The following is a 14,964-nucleotide window of genomic DNA, read 5'->3' as shown; positions in this document are numbered from 1 at the left end:
ACCACTGGTCCTGTTAGCTAGGGATGATGGGAGTTGTAGTCCAAAAACATCTGGAGGGCTGAGTTTGCCTATGCCTGGGCTAGTCACTTTTCTGAAGTCTCTCAGCTTCACTCACCTCACAGAGTGTTTGTTGAGGACGAAGAGAAAGGAGATTGTTAGCCGCTTTGAGACTCCTTAAGGGGAGTGAAAGGCGGGATATCAAATCCAAACTCCTCCTCCTCCTCCTCCTCCTCCTCTTCTTCTTCTTCTTCTTCTTCTGTATTTGGTACCTTCTTGAAGCATACTTTGCAGGTGTGTTTAATTTTGCTATGGCGGTTTTTATTTCCAGACAGATACAGTGAGGCCCGCGGCCACACCCTTCATCTGACCGTGCCCCCCATTGAACTCAGGATTTACTTCTGAGGAGACATGGAGTGCACCGTGAAAACCTTTTGAGAAATTACTAAAGAGTGATAGCAAGAAGAATGAGAATGTAAGTATGTTTTTCATTTTTATTATGAAGATCCTGCCCAGCTTGGTGTTAGTCCTTAGTATTACCGGTAAATCCAACTCCAAACTGAATAGTAGTTAGTGACAGGGACAATTTTTGCCCCATGCATCTATAAAAGACTAAGATTGCAAAGCTATACATTTTTAAATAAAGGAGAAACAGCAAAGAGAACAAGAGCAAGGAAGAAAAAATAGACTGCCTTGGGAATCGTAAAGAAGCTGTGATGTTCCTAGCAGCCGTAATTGCAGCAATTAGAAGGAACCAAAGAAAAGGAACCAAAGAAAAGGATGCCCAAGAGGCATGAGGCTTCTCTGCTTGAGAAGGTACAGACTGTTCCTAGACGTTTCCAGGATGTATGCTGAGCAGACACAGATCTGTTTGCATATCTGTTTGTGCGCCTGCAGACACAGACTTTTACCTCTGATTTACCACAAAACTTAGAACGATCCACTTGCCAGATGATTCAAGTGGAGCAGCTATATACCTTTCTCTCATTCATTTATATCCTGCTTCTAAGCCCAGACTGATTCACAAAGTGGTTTAACATTTAAAGACCCCACTGAAAGTTTTGTATAAATGGGAACCGTTATAATATCTTGAATTGGCCAGATTCAAAGGGTTGTTTTTGTTTTGTTTGCTTCAAGAGATGGTTTTGGCAGCAGTTTTATCTGCTTGTCTGGCTATTGTTTTACTCTGGTGATCTATCAAAGGCCAAGGAAATGTTCTGCAGTTAATCTCTCTAACCAGAACACAAAATTTGTATTGTTTTCCTCAAGGAAGTACTGATTGTACGTGACTCTATCCCCCACAGCTTCCCATTTCTATGTTCAACTTTCTCATACATCCTCTAGGGAGCCTTTTGAGAACAACCAACCACATTGCTAATATTTCCCAATGCCTGCCTTTTCGGTTCACCATAAATTACACAATATGTTCCCACCCAATATTGTTCTCCACTTCTCAGTTCCCCAAGCATTAAATTTCAGAAGCAGCCTTGGTTTTCTTAGGAGACCGAAGTGTTGGGAGATTAGCACATGTAGTGTTGATGAGCATGATGTTCAAGTGACTCCGCTCCTCCCTGCAAAACTATCAATAGACAGTATCTTTGAGACTTTCGAGCAACTGTACCTTGAGATATGGGTCCTTCCACAGATGCTTCATACTCAAATACTCCATTTCCCAAGGATCCACAGGGTGAATGTCATCATCTCTGATAGCAGGGGAGAGGAGGCAAGCAAAATGTGAGGGAGATAGTGAAAGATACAGGAAACTGAATGCAGATTTCCAAAAAAAACAGCAAGGAGAGACAAGAGGGCCTTCTTAAACGAGCAATGCAAAGAAATAGAGGAAAACAATAGAATGGGGAAAACCAGAGATCTGTTCAAGAAAATTGGAGATATGAAAGGAACATTTTGTGCAAAGATTACCATACAAAGATTACCAGGACAAAAGTGGTAAGGACCTAACAGAAGCAGAAGACATCAAGAAGAGGTGGCAAGAGTACACAGAGGAATTATACCAGAAAGATATGGAGGTCTCGCACACCCCAGGTAGTGTGGAAAGGAGATTGTTAGCCTCTTCGAGACTCCTTAAGGGGAGTGAAAGGCGGGATATCAAGTCCAAACTCCTCCTCCTCTTCTTCTTCTTCTTCTTCTTCTTCTTCTTCTTCTTCTTCTTCTTCTTCTTCTTCTTCTTCTTCTTCTTCAGCTGTATCTGGTATAGCCGTTCCTTCTTGAAGCAAACTTTGCAGGTGTGTTTAATTTTGCTATGGCGGTTTTTATTTCCAGACAGATATAGTGAGGCCCGGGGCCACACCCTTCGTCTGACCGTGCACCCCATTGAACTCAGAATTTACTTCTGAGGAGACATGGAGTGCACCGTGAAAACCTTTTGAGAAATTACTAGAGTGATGACAAGAAGAATGAGAATGTAAGTACGTTTTTCATTTTTATTATGATATGCCTTGGGAATTGTAAAGAAGCTGTGATGTTCCTAGCAGCCGTAATTGCAGCAAAAAGGAACCAAAGAAAAGGATGCCCAGGAGACATGAGGTTTCTCTGCTTGAGAAGGTACAGACTGTTCCTAGAAGTTTCCATGATGTATGCTGAGCACAGATCTGTTTGCATGTTTGTGCACCTGCAGACACAGACTCTTACCTCTGATTTACCACAAAAATTAGAATGATCCACTTGCCTTCTCTTCTCCAGGTTAAACATACCCAGCTCCCTAAGCCGTTCCTCATAAGGCATTGTTTCCAGGCCTTTGACCATTTTGGTTGCCCTCTTCTGGACTCTTCTAGCAAGCCTGAGTTCATTCTGTGCTTTAGCTTTTCTGACTTTGTCTCTACACGTGCTGGCTATGTTTGAATTCCTTTCTGGTGATTTCCCCTTTTCCATTTTTTGTACATATCCCTTTTAAATCTTAACTCAGTTAAAAGTTCTTTAGATAGCCACCCTGGCTTCTTTAGGCACCTTCCATGTTTCCGTCACATTGGTATTGCCTGAAGTTGTGCTTTTAATATCTCCCTTTTAAAAACTCCCAACCATCATGAACTCCCTTCCCTTTTAGTATTTCTGTCCATGGGATCTCAACCAGCGTTTCCCTAAGTTTTCTGAAGTTGGCTTTCTTAAAGTCTAGGATGTGAGTCTTAGTATGCTTGGTTACTCCTTTCCGCTGAATAATAAACTCCAGAAGAGCATGGTCACTCCCACCTAATGATCCTGCCACTTCTACCCCACTAACCAGGTCATCACCATTGGTTAGGACCAGATCTAAAATGGCTGATCCTCTTGTTGCTTCCCCCACTTTCTGGACAATGGAATTGTCTGCAAGACCAGTGAGGAATCTGTTCGACCTTATGCTCTTGGCTGAGTTTGACATCCAAAAAATATCAGGATAGTTGAAATCCCCCATTACTACTATCTCACTTCCTTTTGAATGCTAGGCCATCAGTTCCAGGAAGGCATCATCTGTGTCCTCAGTTCGGCTTGGGGATCTATAGGAAACTCCCACAATGAGATTACTGTTATTTTTCTCTCCCTTAATTTTGACCCAGATACTCTCAATACACAGGCCTGGAGCTGCTGGACCTTGTCTTCTAGTAGGGCAACCAACTTGCAATTGCTGCAGGTGTAGCTGCCTACATCATGCTGAGCTGTTGGCAATGGCTTCCTGTTTCTGTCATTATGCTTTAAACAAAAAGTCTCTTGGTCCTCCTGGACTAGCCACCACTATTTTCAGAGTCCATCTATCTGCTGGTGTGTTTTTGTTTTCATAAAGTCTGAACCCTGAAGAGCTTGACTCTCTTCCTCTCCCTATCTCACATGCACACACACTTTTCTGCATTCCTGACAGATAGGAATCAAAATTCATGATAATCCACACAACATGAAATTCAATCAGGCAAGAGAAAACAAAGCTTCACATGAAAGATTACAATTTATTTCTAAATTTATTGAGCAGCTGTTCGGGGCAGGGGATACAGAACTGATACAATGTAGGTTTTTTTGGTGATCTTTCAGGCCACCAAGTTTTCAATTCAGTTTATTTTTAGGAATTATGCTTCCAGGCTGTCTAAAACACAGCCACTCTTTATAAATTTGTGCACGTATTCAGTATTTTGTTCTTAGATCCCAAGATTGTGTTAAAATTCTTATGGAAGTTAACAGCACCAAGAAATTTAAACAGCCTGAGAAGAGACTGTTTGGCCCTGCAAATTTCATATGTAGATTCTCTCTCTGTATAATATATCTATTTGTGTGCATGTATTTCCTTGTACAGATAGAAACACTTTAGTCTTAATTTTATACATCATATTGATTGTTGAAAAGCACTTAAGGAGCCTACATTGAAATGCAAAAGAAAACTTAACTGTTATGAATAAATAGACCGTCAACACACAAAAGCGAGGTCCTTTAACACAGGACAGGTTGGCATAGGGAACCTCATGGCCCGTCAGGTGTTTTGGTCTACAACTCCAATCCTGCCATTGGCAATGCTGGTCGGGGAAAATGAGAGTCTAACAAGTGACAAAATCTCTGCTCTAGACAAGCCTGTTTACATGGGGGGGGGGAATAATGCTTCAAATGCTACTTCACTTTCCAACTAGAACATAGCAATTAGCTTCCATTTTGAGACGTTCATCAGTACTGGTTTTAAACTATCAAGACATCCCGGGTACAATCCAACACGGAGTTTAAGGCACTCATCCCATTCTTAACTCTGTGTTAAATTGTGGCCTCTTCTATGGGTCTGTTTGCATGATGCACACAACACCCCCTTATTATTTCAAAGTGCTGCAAGATCAGAAACATTCCTTAGGATTGTACGTCAATCCACTCCTCCTTGCAGCTCTGGAAGGTAATGCCCCAAATCCCTTAGGTCTCCCTTACTTCAGACTTTGGAATGTATGTAGTAGCTTAAATATTTTGGTACGGAAAATCCCACCTTCGATTATCTAAGGAATCACTCTGTCTAGATACCAACTGGATAGGAAGGGCACCAGTTTCATGGCCACTCCAGTATCGCCACGTGTGGAAGGAGGTAAGCAAAAGAGCTAACTTGAGGTTACAGCCAGTGAGCTATCACAGAGAACTTCTGTAAGGTGACTAGCTTATATTATGAAAATAATCTCATGGCTTGTCTATAACAGAACGCCTTTCTTGTCTGGCTTCAGAACCAGATTCTTGGCAGTGATGATGGGGAAGCTATCCATAGCACCAAAAAGCCACAAACAGCAGAAGAGATGGCAGAAGTAAAGACAAGTCACTAGGTTAAATGAAATGTGGCTAGGAACCAGAGAGGACACATGGTAAAAACATACAGGTGTGAAATCAATTAAAACAAAATATTCTACAGCCTTCATTTAGGATTTTCACTATTATCGCTGGCAGGTGTGGTGTTTGTTTGTTTGTTTTTAAAAAGCTCTTCTGCGTATCCAAGTTCAGTTGAATACAAATGGTTAAGAACCATAACGATCCTAAAAGAGAAGGCAATGAAAAGAAATGAACATGTGCTCTCTTACAAGGAAGCAAAAATACAAGTTGCATGCACTGTTATAATCTGAAACATCACAAATCGAAATCTCTACCCAATTATTTTGTAATTTAGTGTTTAACAAATGGCCCATATACTGTAATGGATTTTGAAAATTAAGATTCAGCTTGTTTTTTAAGAATTGCTGGTTGATAGTGTCTTCAAGTACATTAGCTCCTGATACTGGTGATAAGCTAGAGAAGCGAGCTTGAGAAGGAGAAGAATGAGACTTCCCAATTGCTTGCTGTAGAAAAAATCTCCCTGTGGACATGGAAATCTGTGCATTTATGGGGTCAGTTTACATTCATACTGGCAGAGATCTTCTGGACCTTAACAGATCCGAATTGTTAAGATCTGCACCCACATTTTATTTTTATTTATTTTGTCCACTTATTTATAATTGTTTACCTAAAGGGATCCAGCCTTGTTATGGAAGTGACAGAATTAAACCATCAGAGTTTAAACAAGAAGCATGCTCCGACGTCTCACATACAGGTATGTCTGCTACCGACAGAAAACTATATTAAAAAGGTGCACTTCCAATTTGAAGATGTCCCTTTTGTGTAAGTTTACTAACCTGTATAGAAGTCATGACTCCATTTGCCAAGACAGAAAGCCTTCCAGCCACAGATCTCACCCCTTGTTTAAACTGAGCCATATCAGGAGCAGTGGGCAAGACATGTGAAATATTGTAACTGCCTAAGAATAGAGCGAGAAAATTTTTTTGTGGTTATGCAGAAAGGTGGTGAGTTCAGGTCTCCTCAGTTAATTTCATTAGACAAATCATTTCAACGTGATTAAAACAACTATCTAAAATCTATGGAACCAAAAGACAAGGGTGTGTAATTGTTTACTTGTTTAGAAAGAAGGTTTATGGCTGTGGCAAACATTAAGAGTTGCATGGCAAAACATGCTCCAAAGTGGTTCCAATATTTACAATCTGAACAGGACTCAAAATTCAGAAACATTGTTCTAAGCTTGTCTGTTACCCCTTTTTCTTAAACAATTTTGGAGATGCCCAATAACCTTGAAAGGACGCTCAGCAAAAATGTGTAAGTATGTTGGTGAACTCATCTATCTATCAGGTAGGTAGCCGTGTTGGTCTGACGTAGTCGAAACAAAAAAATTTTTAGAAATCCTTCCAGTAGCACCTTAGAGACCAACAAAGTTTGTCATTGGTATGAGCTTTCGTGTGCATGTGTATCTGAAGAAGTGTGCATGCACACGAAAGCTCATACCTATGACAAACTTAGTTGGTCTCAAAGGTGCTACTGGAAGGAATTTTTTGTTGTTGTTGTTCATCATCTATCTATCTATCTATCTTTAAATGTACCAAAATACCAAACAGTAGTTTGGGTTTACTGTCAATGACTTCTGTAGTTTTACCATTAGATGGTAAAAAAGCTGGTTTTGCACCGCAATGTTAATATTTTGGGGGAATTCCTGAGCTTCGTTTTCAGAAACAAAGGTATTATTTTAAAAAAGTTACTTAAGAGGAAGTACAACTCTGAACCTGAACATTGCACATAAAAATAATTTGGCAGGAAAGCCCCTCTTTGATTTATAAGGAAATAAATAAATTCCAGTGAGACTGGGGGAAAGAGCAGGCGATTTTAAAAAAATTGCATCCTAAATAGCAGAAAAAATCAGAATTGCTTCCACTTGATAAACATTAAAGATGTCAGTGATTTCAAATATATAAACCAGACGTGATCAAGTTTTGTGTAAAAGGTATTGGGAAATTTCGTAAGGAACATGTACAATTGAAAATTCTGCTAATTGTAAAACCCTATGGATCAATCAATGTTTGTAAAGTTGTCTAGGTTTCATTATATTGTGTTTTTAAAATTATTCATTTTCTCTTGTAGTGAAGTGCTACAAGACAGCAGTTAACCTCCTTGCTCAGTTTCAGCACGTAGTGCGTGTCATGTTACCAGTCTCTAATGGCTCTCCAGTATTAAATAGCATGCACTTTAGATTATCCAGTTGCAAGCTTCCTGCTGCAGATATGCACAAAGAGAATTAGGCCCTATCAACCTACTATAATCAAGTTTCATGACAATCATTGGTATCTAAAAGGATTTAAATAGGACTATGGACCAGAACACAGTGCATACAAAGGTCTTGCTTGTAGCTTTTTTAGCTGTAAATCCAAAGAAGACCCTTTTTTGAAAGGCACAACAGAGTCATTTAGCTGTAAGAGCCACTGCAGTGATAATTTGATAGAAGGTTTTCATTCAATATTAACTTTTCAATATCTTTATTGGTGTGCTTTGATAGGAATACCTTTCAATATAGAAAACGCAAACTCTATGAGAAACAGAGAGCACTGGAGTGGAGGGGGGGAAATATAGATCTGGGGGGAGGGGGGAATCAGGCTCCAGCCCATAGTAACATGAGGTTCTAAAATTCAACCCCATAATGATCATATATATATTATTTCCAGCCAGTATCTGAACTGTTCCCTTCACTTATAAGACAAGCAGTAAAACAAACACAATTATTTTTGAGGCTAGCTTGATCCATTTCGGTATTTTACTAAGGACCAATTAACACAGCCCCAAATGCAGCCTGTAAGAGCCCTGCGGAATTAAAACAAGGTCCGCTGTTCCAATCCCACAGTGGACAACAAGATACCCCTGGGGAGTCCCCAAGTAGGACCTGCGTGTGACAGCCCTCTCCTCACCTGCAATTCCCAGCAACCAGTACCAAGGCATTGCTTTGACTGACCATGCAAGCAGATCTAAAGCACAGTACAGCTAGGATCTCCCCAATACATGGAAACTGGATGAAGAATTACAGGCAGGGCCTTCAGAGTTGAAAAGGAAGGCCTCCATAGCAGTAAATCCCACCCAAGAACTTGCTGGTTTTAATTTCATGTATTCAACACAACCCATTTGTTTAGATAGTAGTGAACTATATCGACTTCAAGAAACAGGTGCCGTTAACAGTAGCAGGGTGAGAAAGCAGGGGCACCTCCACAGGGTCTGGACAGGAGCAAAAAACAGGTCTCAAAATATATAAACAGGCCAATATTAAGATTTCCAGGATGTATGAGGATAGCACTAAGTTTTATAACTAAAACAACATTGACAGTATGCTGATCAACAGGACACTGTACACAACTCAAAACAGCAAAAAAATGTCCATCGTTTTCCTTTCCTACCTGATGGTTGCTTCTTCTGTTCTTCAAACAAATCAGCTGAACTTATAGCAGAGTTTCCTGAAAGTCTCTCTAACCGAACTCTAGCTTCATACTACGAAAGAGTTAAGAAGATTTCAACGGTGATAATAAACTTACACATGCTTCACATCTAGGTGAGATTATTTCAGCTGTTGCTATGAAGCGCAATATCCTGGTAAAGCCAGTATTTTATTAACCCCAGTTCTTAATTCACTTCCTAGTTGCAAGTATTAAACATCACATCCCAAAACATGTTTCATGGTATCATGAATTGTAAAGAAATGGATCATTTTTCTCAAATATGCTCGTGGTCATTGATTTTCTTCCTCCAAATATGTAAAGCTACTCTCAAAGTACAGTTTACTAGGAGAAAAATAGCTCATATGCTATCGAGTTGACATCCAAACAGATTTATTTAATTTTTAGGGAGGAGAACATCATTTCTCTCATCTCTGATTTTTCTCAAATCACAACTATTTCCATTACTTCTAGCAATGTGATGTTTCCAAGGAACCCTGAAATACCCCACAATTATTAATTGCATAAAGGTTTTGCAAATAGTGCAATTTAATATGCAGCTACCCGGAACCAGAGGGCCTTCTCAGTAGTGGGGCCCGCCCTGTGGAACGCCCTTCCATCAAAGAGATAAAGAACTACCTGACATTTAGAAAACATCGGAAGTCAGCCCTGTTTAGAGAAGTTTTTAATGTGTGACATTTTAATGTATTTTAACCTTTGTTGGAAGCTGCCCAGAGCATAGCTGCCAAGTTTTCCCTTTTCTCGCGAGGAAGCCTATTCAGCATAAGGGAATTTCCCTTTAAAAAAGGGAGAACTTGGCAGCTATGGCCCAGAGTAGCTGGGGAAGCCCAGCCAGATGGGTGGGGTACAAATAATAAATTATTATTAATATTGCACTTACGTCAGCATGGTCTTGCTTTCCAAAGTACATATCTGATGAAATAGCTTTTACGTTGCCAAATTTCTTCTGGGCCTCATCTGTGCTTGCAGCAGGTTCAAAATCGGCTTTACGACGAGACGAAGGCCTAAAAGAACATTGTTCCACATGGTTATATCTGAGAGGATCCAGCAAGCAGCATTAACTCTCTAAAAGAACCCTTAATATATTGCTTATCAACTTGATGGTGTTAATAGATTTCTAGTTATTGTAGTTTTAGCTATTTCATTAGAGCAGCAATTTTAACAACTGTGGCCTCCATCTGCACATTGGGGGGCGGGGGATCTCAAAACAAACGTACACTGGTAAATAAAGTAGAAAGTTTATAACCAGAGTAAGATTAAGCGGAACTTTCAGAAACCTATTGCTAAAAGTTATTTGAAAAGCTTAATACATAAAGAGCAATAATGAAGTCAAGCGGAAGTATGCAATATCGTTTTGCTGGAGAATTTTGGTATGGCAGTGGTGGTAATTCCAGAAACTGCACATTATGATGCTGGAGGACTGGGTCTGGTCTTAGCATCGCTTCTTGGCATGCCAGAGTGTAGTCAACAGCACTGGCTGAGAAACTGACATGTCAGGTCAGAGCACCATCCACTTTCATTTTATAATACGTGGCAAATATTTATTGAATGCATGAATTGTTCAGACCCTGGCAGGAAACTTACCCAACACCCATTAAAAAATATGGCAAAACTTTTTAGAGTAATCAAATGAAACTTTATTATCCAGCATGACACAAATGTGTTTTTTGTTTACTGTTGGGAGTTTTTTCTCAAATATATCTAACGTAATTTGAAAATAAATAAAAACTTCATTTTAAAGACTGTACGGTGTCACCTAGTTTATTTCAACTGGTTTGATTTTTATAAATATTTAATGTATTATAATCCAGGTGGAACAGGATGCACATAAAAGACATGAATTATCCCAGCTATGTTAGCAACCCAATCATTTTATGTACACAAACATTAGTAAGAAATTCTGCTTTCACAAGAAGTCTGCTGGTTCCTTGTGTATCACTTTTATCTACAAACATCAAAAATTTAAGGATCACATGGTTGGAGGATGGATGGTGGCAGATTGAGGTTGAATCCTGACAAACAGAAGTACAGTACTGTTTTGGGGGGACAGGAGGCGGGCAGGTGTGGAGGACTCCCTGGTCCTGAATGGGGTAACTGAAGGACCAGGTGCGCAGCCTGGGAGTCATTTTGGACTCACAGCTGTCCATGGAGGCGCACATCAATTTTGTATCCAGGGCAGCTGTTTATCAGCTCCATCTGGTACGCAAGCTGAGACCCTACCTGCCCGCAGACTGTCTCACCAGAGTGGTGCATGCTCTAGTTATTTCTCGCTGAGACTACTGCAGTGTGCTCTATGTGGGGCTACCTTTGAAGGTGACCCGGAAACTACAACTAATCCAGAATGCAGCAGCTAGACTGGTGACTGGGAGCGGCCACCGAGACCACAGAACTACATTGGCTCCCAGTACGTTTCCAAGCACAATTCAAAGTGTTGGTGCTGACCTTTAAAGCCCTAAATGGCCTTGATCCAGTATACCTGAAGGAGCGTCTCCACCCCCATCATTCTGCCTGTACACTGAGGTCCAGGCCGAAGGACTTCTGGCAGTTCCCTCACTGCGAGAAGCCAAGTTACAGGGAACCAGGCAGAGGGCCTTCTCGGTAGTGGCACCCACCCTGTGGAACGCCCTCCCACCAGATGTCAAAGAAAAAAACAACTACCAGACTTTTAGAAGACATCTGAAGGCAGTCCTGTTTAGGGAAGCTTTTAATGTTTAATAGATTATTGTATTTTAATGTTCTGTTGGAAGCCGCCCAGAGTGGCTAGGGAAACACAGCCAGATGGGCGGGGTATAAATAATAATATATTATTATTATTATTATTATTATTATTATTATTATTATTTGATCATCCCTAGCTGAGGCTTCTGGTTCCGGTCTGCCTTAATGGAGGCAGTGCCCACGACAGCGGGAGATCGTTCGCGAAGGAAAAACAAAGATGACTGAGGGCAAGGACACGGAGGAACAGGCTTCACTCATAGTTCGTACCTGGCTCTCGCTCCGGCATGGGATGCTGGAGGCAGGGAGGCGCTGAATGCAAAAGCACTTTGTCTGCCAGTAACCCTCCTATGCCGCCATTAAGAAGCAGAGATTCTCCTGTTAATTAGAGCTTAATTTGGACTTTATTATCTACGGACTAAACTGAATAATGCTAAAAGGACTTGGAATTTAATTTAACTGAAAGTATAATTGCTCATTTATCTGCAGCTGAGCGGAGGGGTGAAAGGAATCTGCGAACTTGCCAAGGTTCATTAAATCTGGCATTGGGGGGGGGCACCTAAATTATATAATTCGGTATTTGAATGATTGGTATTAGTAATTGTATTATAATTTGGTATTGTTATAACGAGGCTATTATTGGATTGTAATTGAAAATTAGATCACCCCTAGTTGAAGGTTTATTCACATGAAGGTTTTCTTTAGGTACCTCTCTAAGTAGCTTGACGTTTTCGAAGACAGAATCGTATCTAAGTCTCTGCTGCTGCTCTCTTTCTTCCAGAAGGAATCAGAATTGTCATCCCAGTTAGAAAAAGTGCTACTTCTCAATTCGGAGGAATCAAAGTACCTGGGTGATAAAAGAGAATGTTAATGGACTGCTGCTCTGGAGGGTCCCCCTGGCCTTTGCAGGCAGCAGGCAGCAAGAGCTGCAGTCTTTATCTGAAAAGCGCCCTTGGGAAGGTGATGCTTTCCTCTCGTTCCAATCCAATGGCAATGCATTTTGTTACTTAGAAGGCATTATGTGCTTTTCCAGCACCAGATCTTCAGGAAACGTAAGGGGCTGGGAAGTGTGGAAATGTGGGAAAGTGGAATTCTACTGGCAGTCATTTTGATTCAAGCCACTAGCCTGTTGACATGACCAATTAATGCCATAATAAATCAGGATAGGAATGAGCATCAGGCCTTCTCATGCTGCCGCCTTGCTTCTTCTTGGCTCTTCATTTCATGCCAGGTGCTTCATGTTTAGCCATAGCTTCACATTACCAGGCAACCTGGGCCCTGGGAGGCTCTTCTTGTTGCCCTCCAGGATAGGGCATTTTCTGTAGTCATGCCTGACAAAGGAATTCTCCCCCCAAAGGAGGCAAGTATGCTGGCTACATTATTAGGTTTCTGGGGCCAGGTTAAGGCACATTGACTTATCCAGGCCTTTGGTGAAATTTAACTGGACTGTCCAAGGTCCTGGGGCTTGTGTGAACAGCTGCTTCATAGTTTTACTGTGTGTGATAGTTTTCAGAAATGTTACTTGGTTTGTGGTAGGTTTTATAATTTTGTTAATGTTTGCAAGCCACCTTAGGATCTCTTCTGATGGGTGGTTTAGGAGTTCCATAAATAAATAATGTGAATGCCAGATTAATCCATACCAAATTAGCCAGGATTCAGAAGCTAAGTTTAAACCAGGCTTCGTCAAACTCGGCCTTCCAGATGTTTTTGGCCTACAACTCCCATGATTCCTAGCTGGCAGGACCAGTGGTCAGGGATGATGGGAATTGTAGTCTCAAAACATCAGGAGGGCAGAGTTTGAGAAAGCCTGGTTTAAACCATAGTTCAACTGCTTCTTTCCTGGTTTCTCTCCCTATTCTTGAAAAGGGTGCTGCATTTAAGTGTAACAGGCTCATGAACACCTTGACTTATTAAAACCAGAATTTGATCATGTGAACACAAGCAACACCTGCAGAAATGCTTAAAAAAATAATAAGGAAGGTATTTATGGATATGGATATCTCATAGATAAGCAGGGTTTCAAATCCTCCAAAACTACACGAAAGTCAACATGAAAACAATCAATCTTCCCTCTTATCCCCATCTACAATTCAGTTAATGACTTTCACTCTCATGATTTTCCAACTTATTAGTACATTGCATCTGCTGAAACTGCTTTCAAGAGTTTGAACTGGAAATACTAAACGTTTTGCCACTGCCTAAATGTTTTAATCTTAATCCAGCCAAGTAGCATTTCTACCATCCCCTCCCCAAAGAAAAAGGGAAAGTGTTACCTTGAACTAGGAGATGAGAAATAGGAGTCGGCGTCATCATTATTATTGTACTTTTTCCTTGGTTTTGCAAGTATAGGCGTTTCTTGTTCTATCATTTGCATATCCGAAATTACGGAATGGGAAATGCCACTGGGGTGGGAGAGAAGATACAACACGTTAGCATTAAATGAGAGAAAGAGAAATTCAGTTAAAAGGACAAAGCCCATCTGCTGAATCGGATTCTCAGTAAACATCTAATTATAATAGGCCAAGGCCCAATGTAATAATCAAGCTTAATACGACAAATCAAATTTCAGATCTCCTCAGTCATGACAAGAAGATTTTAAAGTAGCTTTAAGGAAGGGAAAAAATATTTCCGCAAACTCATGCTGCTCTGGAGCACTGGGTCTCAAGCTGATGCCAGACACCCTAGTGAGGCCAGGACAGTCACAAGAAATGCTGGAGCTTCTCCTTCACTTATCCCAAGGAGTGACTTTATTAGAACATAAAGACAGCTTTGTATTGAAGGGCCTAGAACATGGGTAGGCAAACTAAGGTCTGGGGGCCGGATCCATCCCAATCGCCTTCTCATTCCGGCCCGCGGACCGTGTTTTTACATGAGTAGAATGTGTCCTTTTATTTAAAATGCATCCCTGGGTTATTTGTGGGGCATAGGAATTGGTTCATTATTATTATTTCAAAATAAAGTCCGGCCCCCCCACAAGGTCTTTGGGATCGGAGTGAAGAAGCAGCGGAAGAAGAAGATTGGAAGAAATTCAAAATTTATTTGAAAAATAAGCGTATAATAGATTGAAACAATGGAAGTAAGGGAGATACAAAGAGGTTGTAGATAATACAAGGGTGTGAAATATGTATTGAAAGAAGATAAGGATAAATTAATTAATTAAGAAGTAGATATAGATCGAGTTTATATGGACAAGATATAAAAGATATAGTAATAAGGTAATATTGAAGTAATGATTAGAGTTTATATAAGATTTAGAATTTACTAAGCATGGAATGTAAAGAACAGCAGTAGGAGGTGGAAAGAGGAAGTCAATAGATTAGAAATAAGGGTTATAAATTAGAATTTTTGTTTTTGCATTTTTGTATTTCTTGTATTTTGTATTTTTTGTGTTTTGTATTTCTTTTTTGTGTTTTGTATTTTTGTATGTTTTTGTTGTTTGAAAAAATATTTAATAAATATATATTTTTATTTTTTTTAAAAAAAAGGTCTGAGGGACAGTGGA

The 14,964-nt window shown here is 40.2% G+C and overlaps 1 protein-coding gene and 1 long non-coding RNA gene across 9 annotated transcripts in view; one reads left to right on the top strand and one right to left on the bottom strand.

Moving 5' to 3' along the window:
- Positions 1 to 326: 326 nt before the first annotated feature.
- On the top strand, positions 327 to 8,769 carry LOC132592186 (uncharacterized). Its single transcript, XR_015949955.1, has 5 exons — positions 327 to 472; positions 2,278 to 2,419; positions 5,939 to 6,019; positions 6,539 to 6,609; positions 8,636 to 8,769. It is a non-coding gene; the product is annotated as an uncharacterized LOC132592186 (long non-coding RNA).
- Positions 3,910 to 14,964, bottom strand: part of ARFGAP3 (ARF GTPase activating protein 3) — a 32,356-nt gene continuing 21,301 nt past the window's right edge. For all 8 annotated transcript variants that reach the window (XM_035137639.3, XM_088669438.1, XM_035137641.3 and 5 more), the window contains 6 exons: positions 13,736 to 13,864; positions 12,172 to 12,309; positions 9,628 to 9,751; positions 8,691 to 8,781; positions 6,102 to 6,223; positions 3,910 to 5,468 (listed from right to left, as the gene is read on the bottom strand). In XM_035137639.3, the coding sequence (XP_034993530.1) occupies positions 5,451 to 5,468; positions 6,102 to 6,223; positions 8,691 to 8,781; positions 9,628 to 9,751; positions 12,172 to 12,309; positions 13,736 to 13,864 (622 nt within the window). In that variant the 3' untranslated portion in view covers positions 3,910 to 5,450. The remainder of the gene's footprint in view (positions 5,469 to 6,101; positions 6,224 to 8,690; positions 8,782 to 9,627; positions 9,752 to 12,171; positions 12,310 to 13,735; positions 13,865 to 14,964) is intronic.

This window comes from Zootoca vivipara, chromosome 5 (genome assembly GCF_965207765.1).
Source record: "Zootoca vivipara chromosome 5, rZooViv2.hap1.1, whole genome shotgun sequence".
Lineage (NCBI taxonomy): Eukaryota > Metazoa > Chordata > Lepidosauria > Squamata > Lacertidae > Zootoca > Zootoca vivipara.
This window is presented reverse-complemented; position numbering and strand designations above follow the sequence as displayed.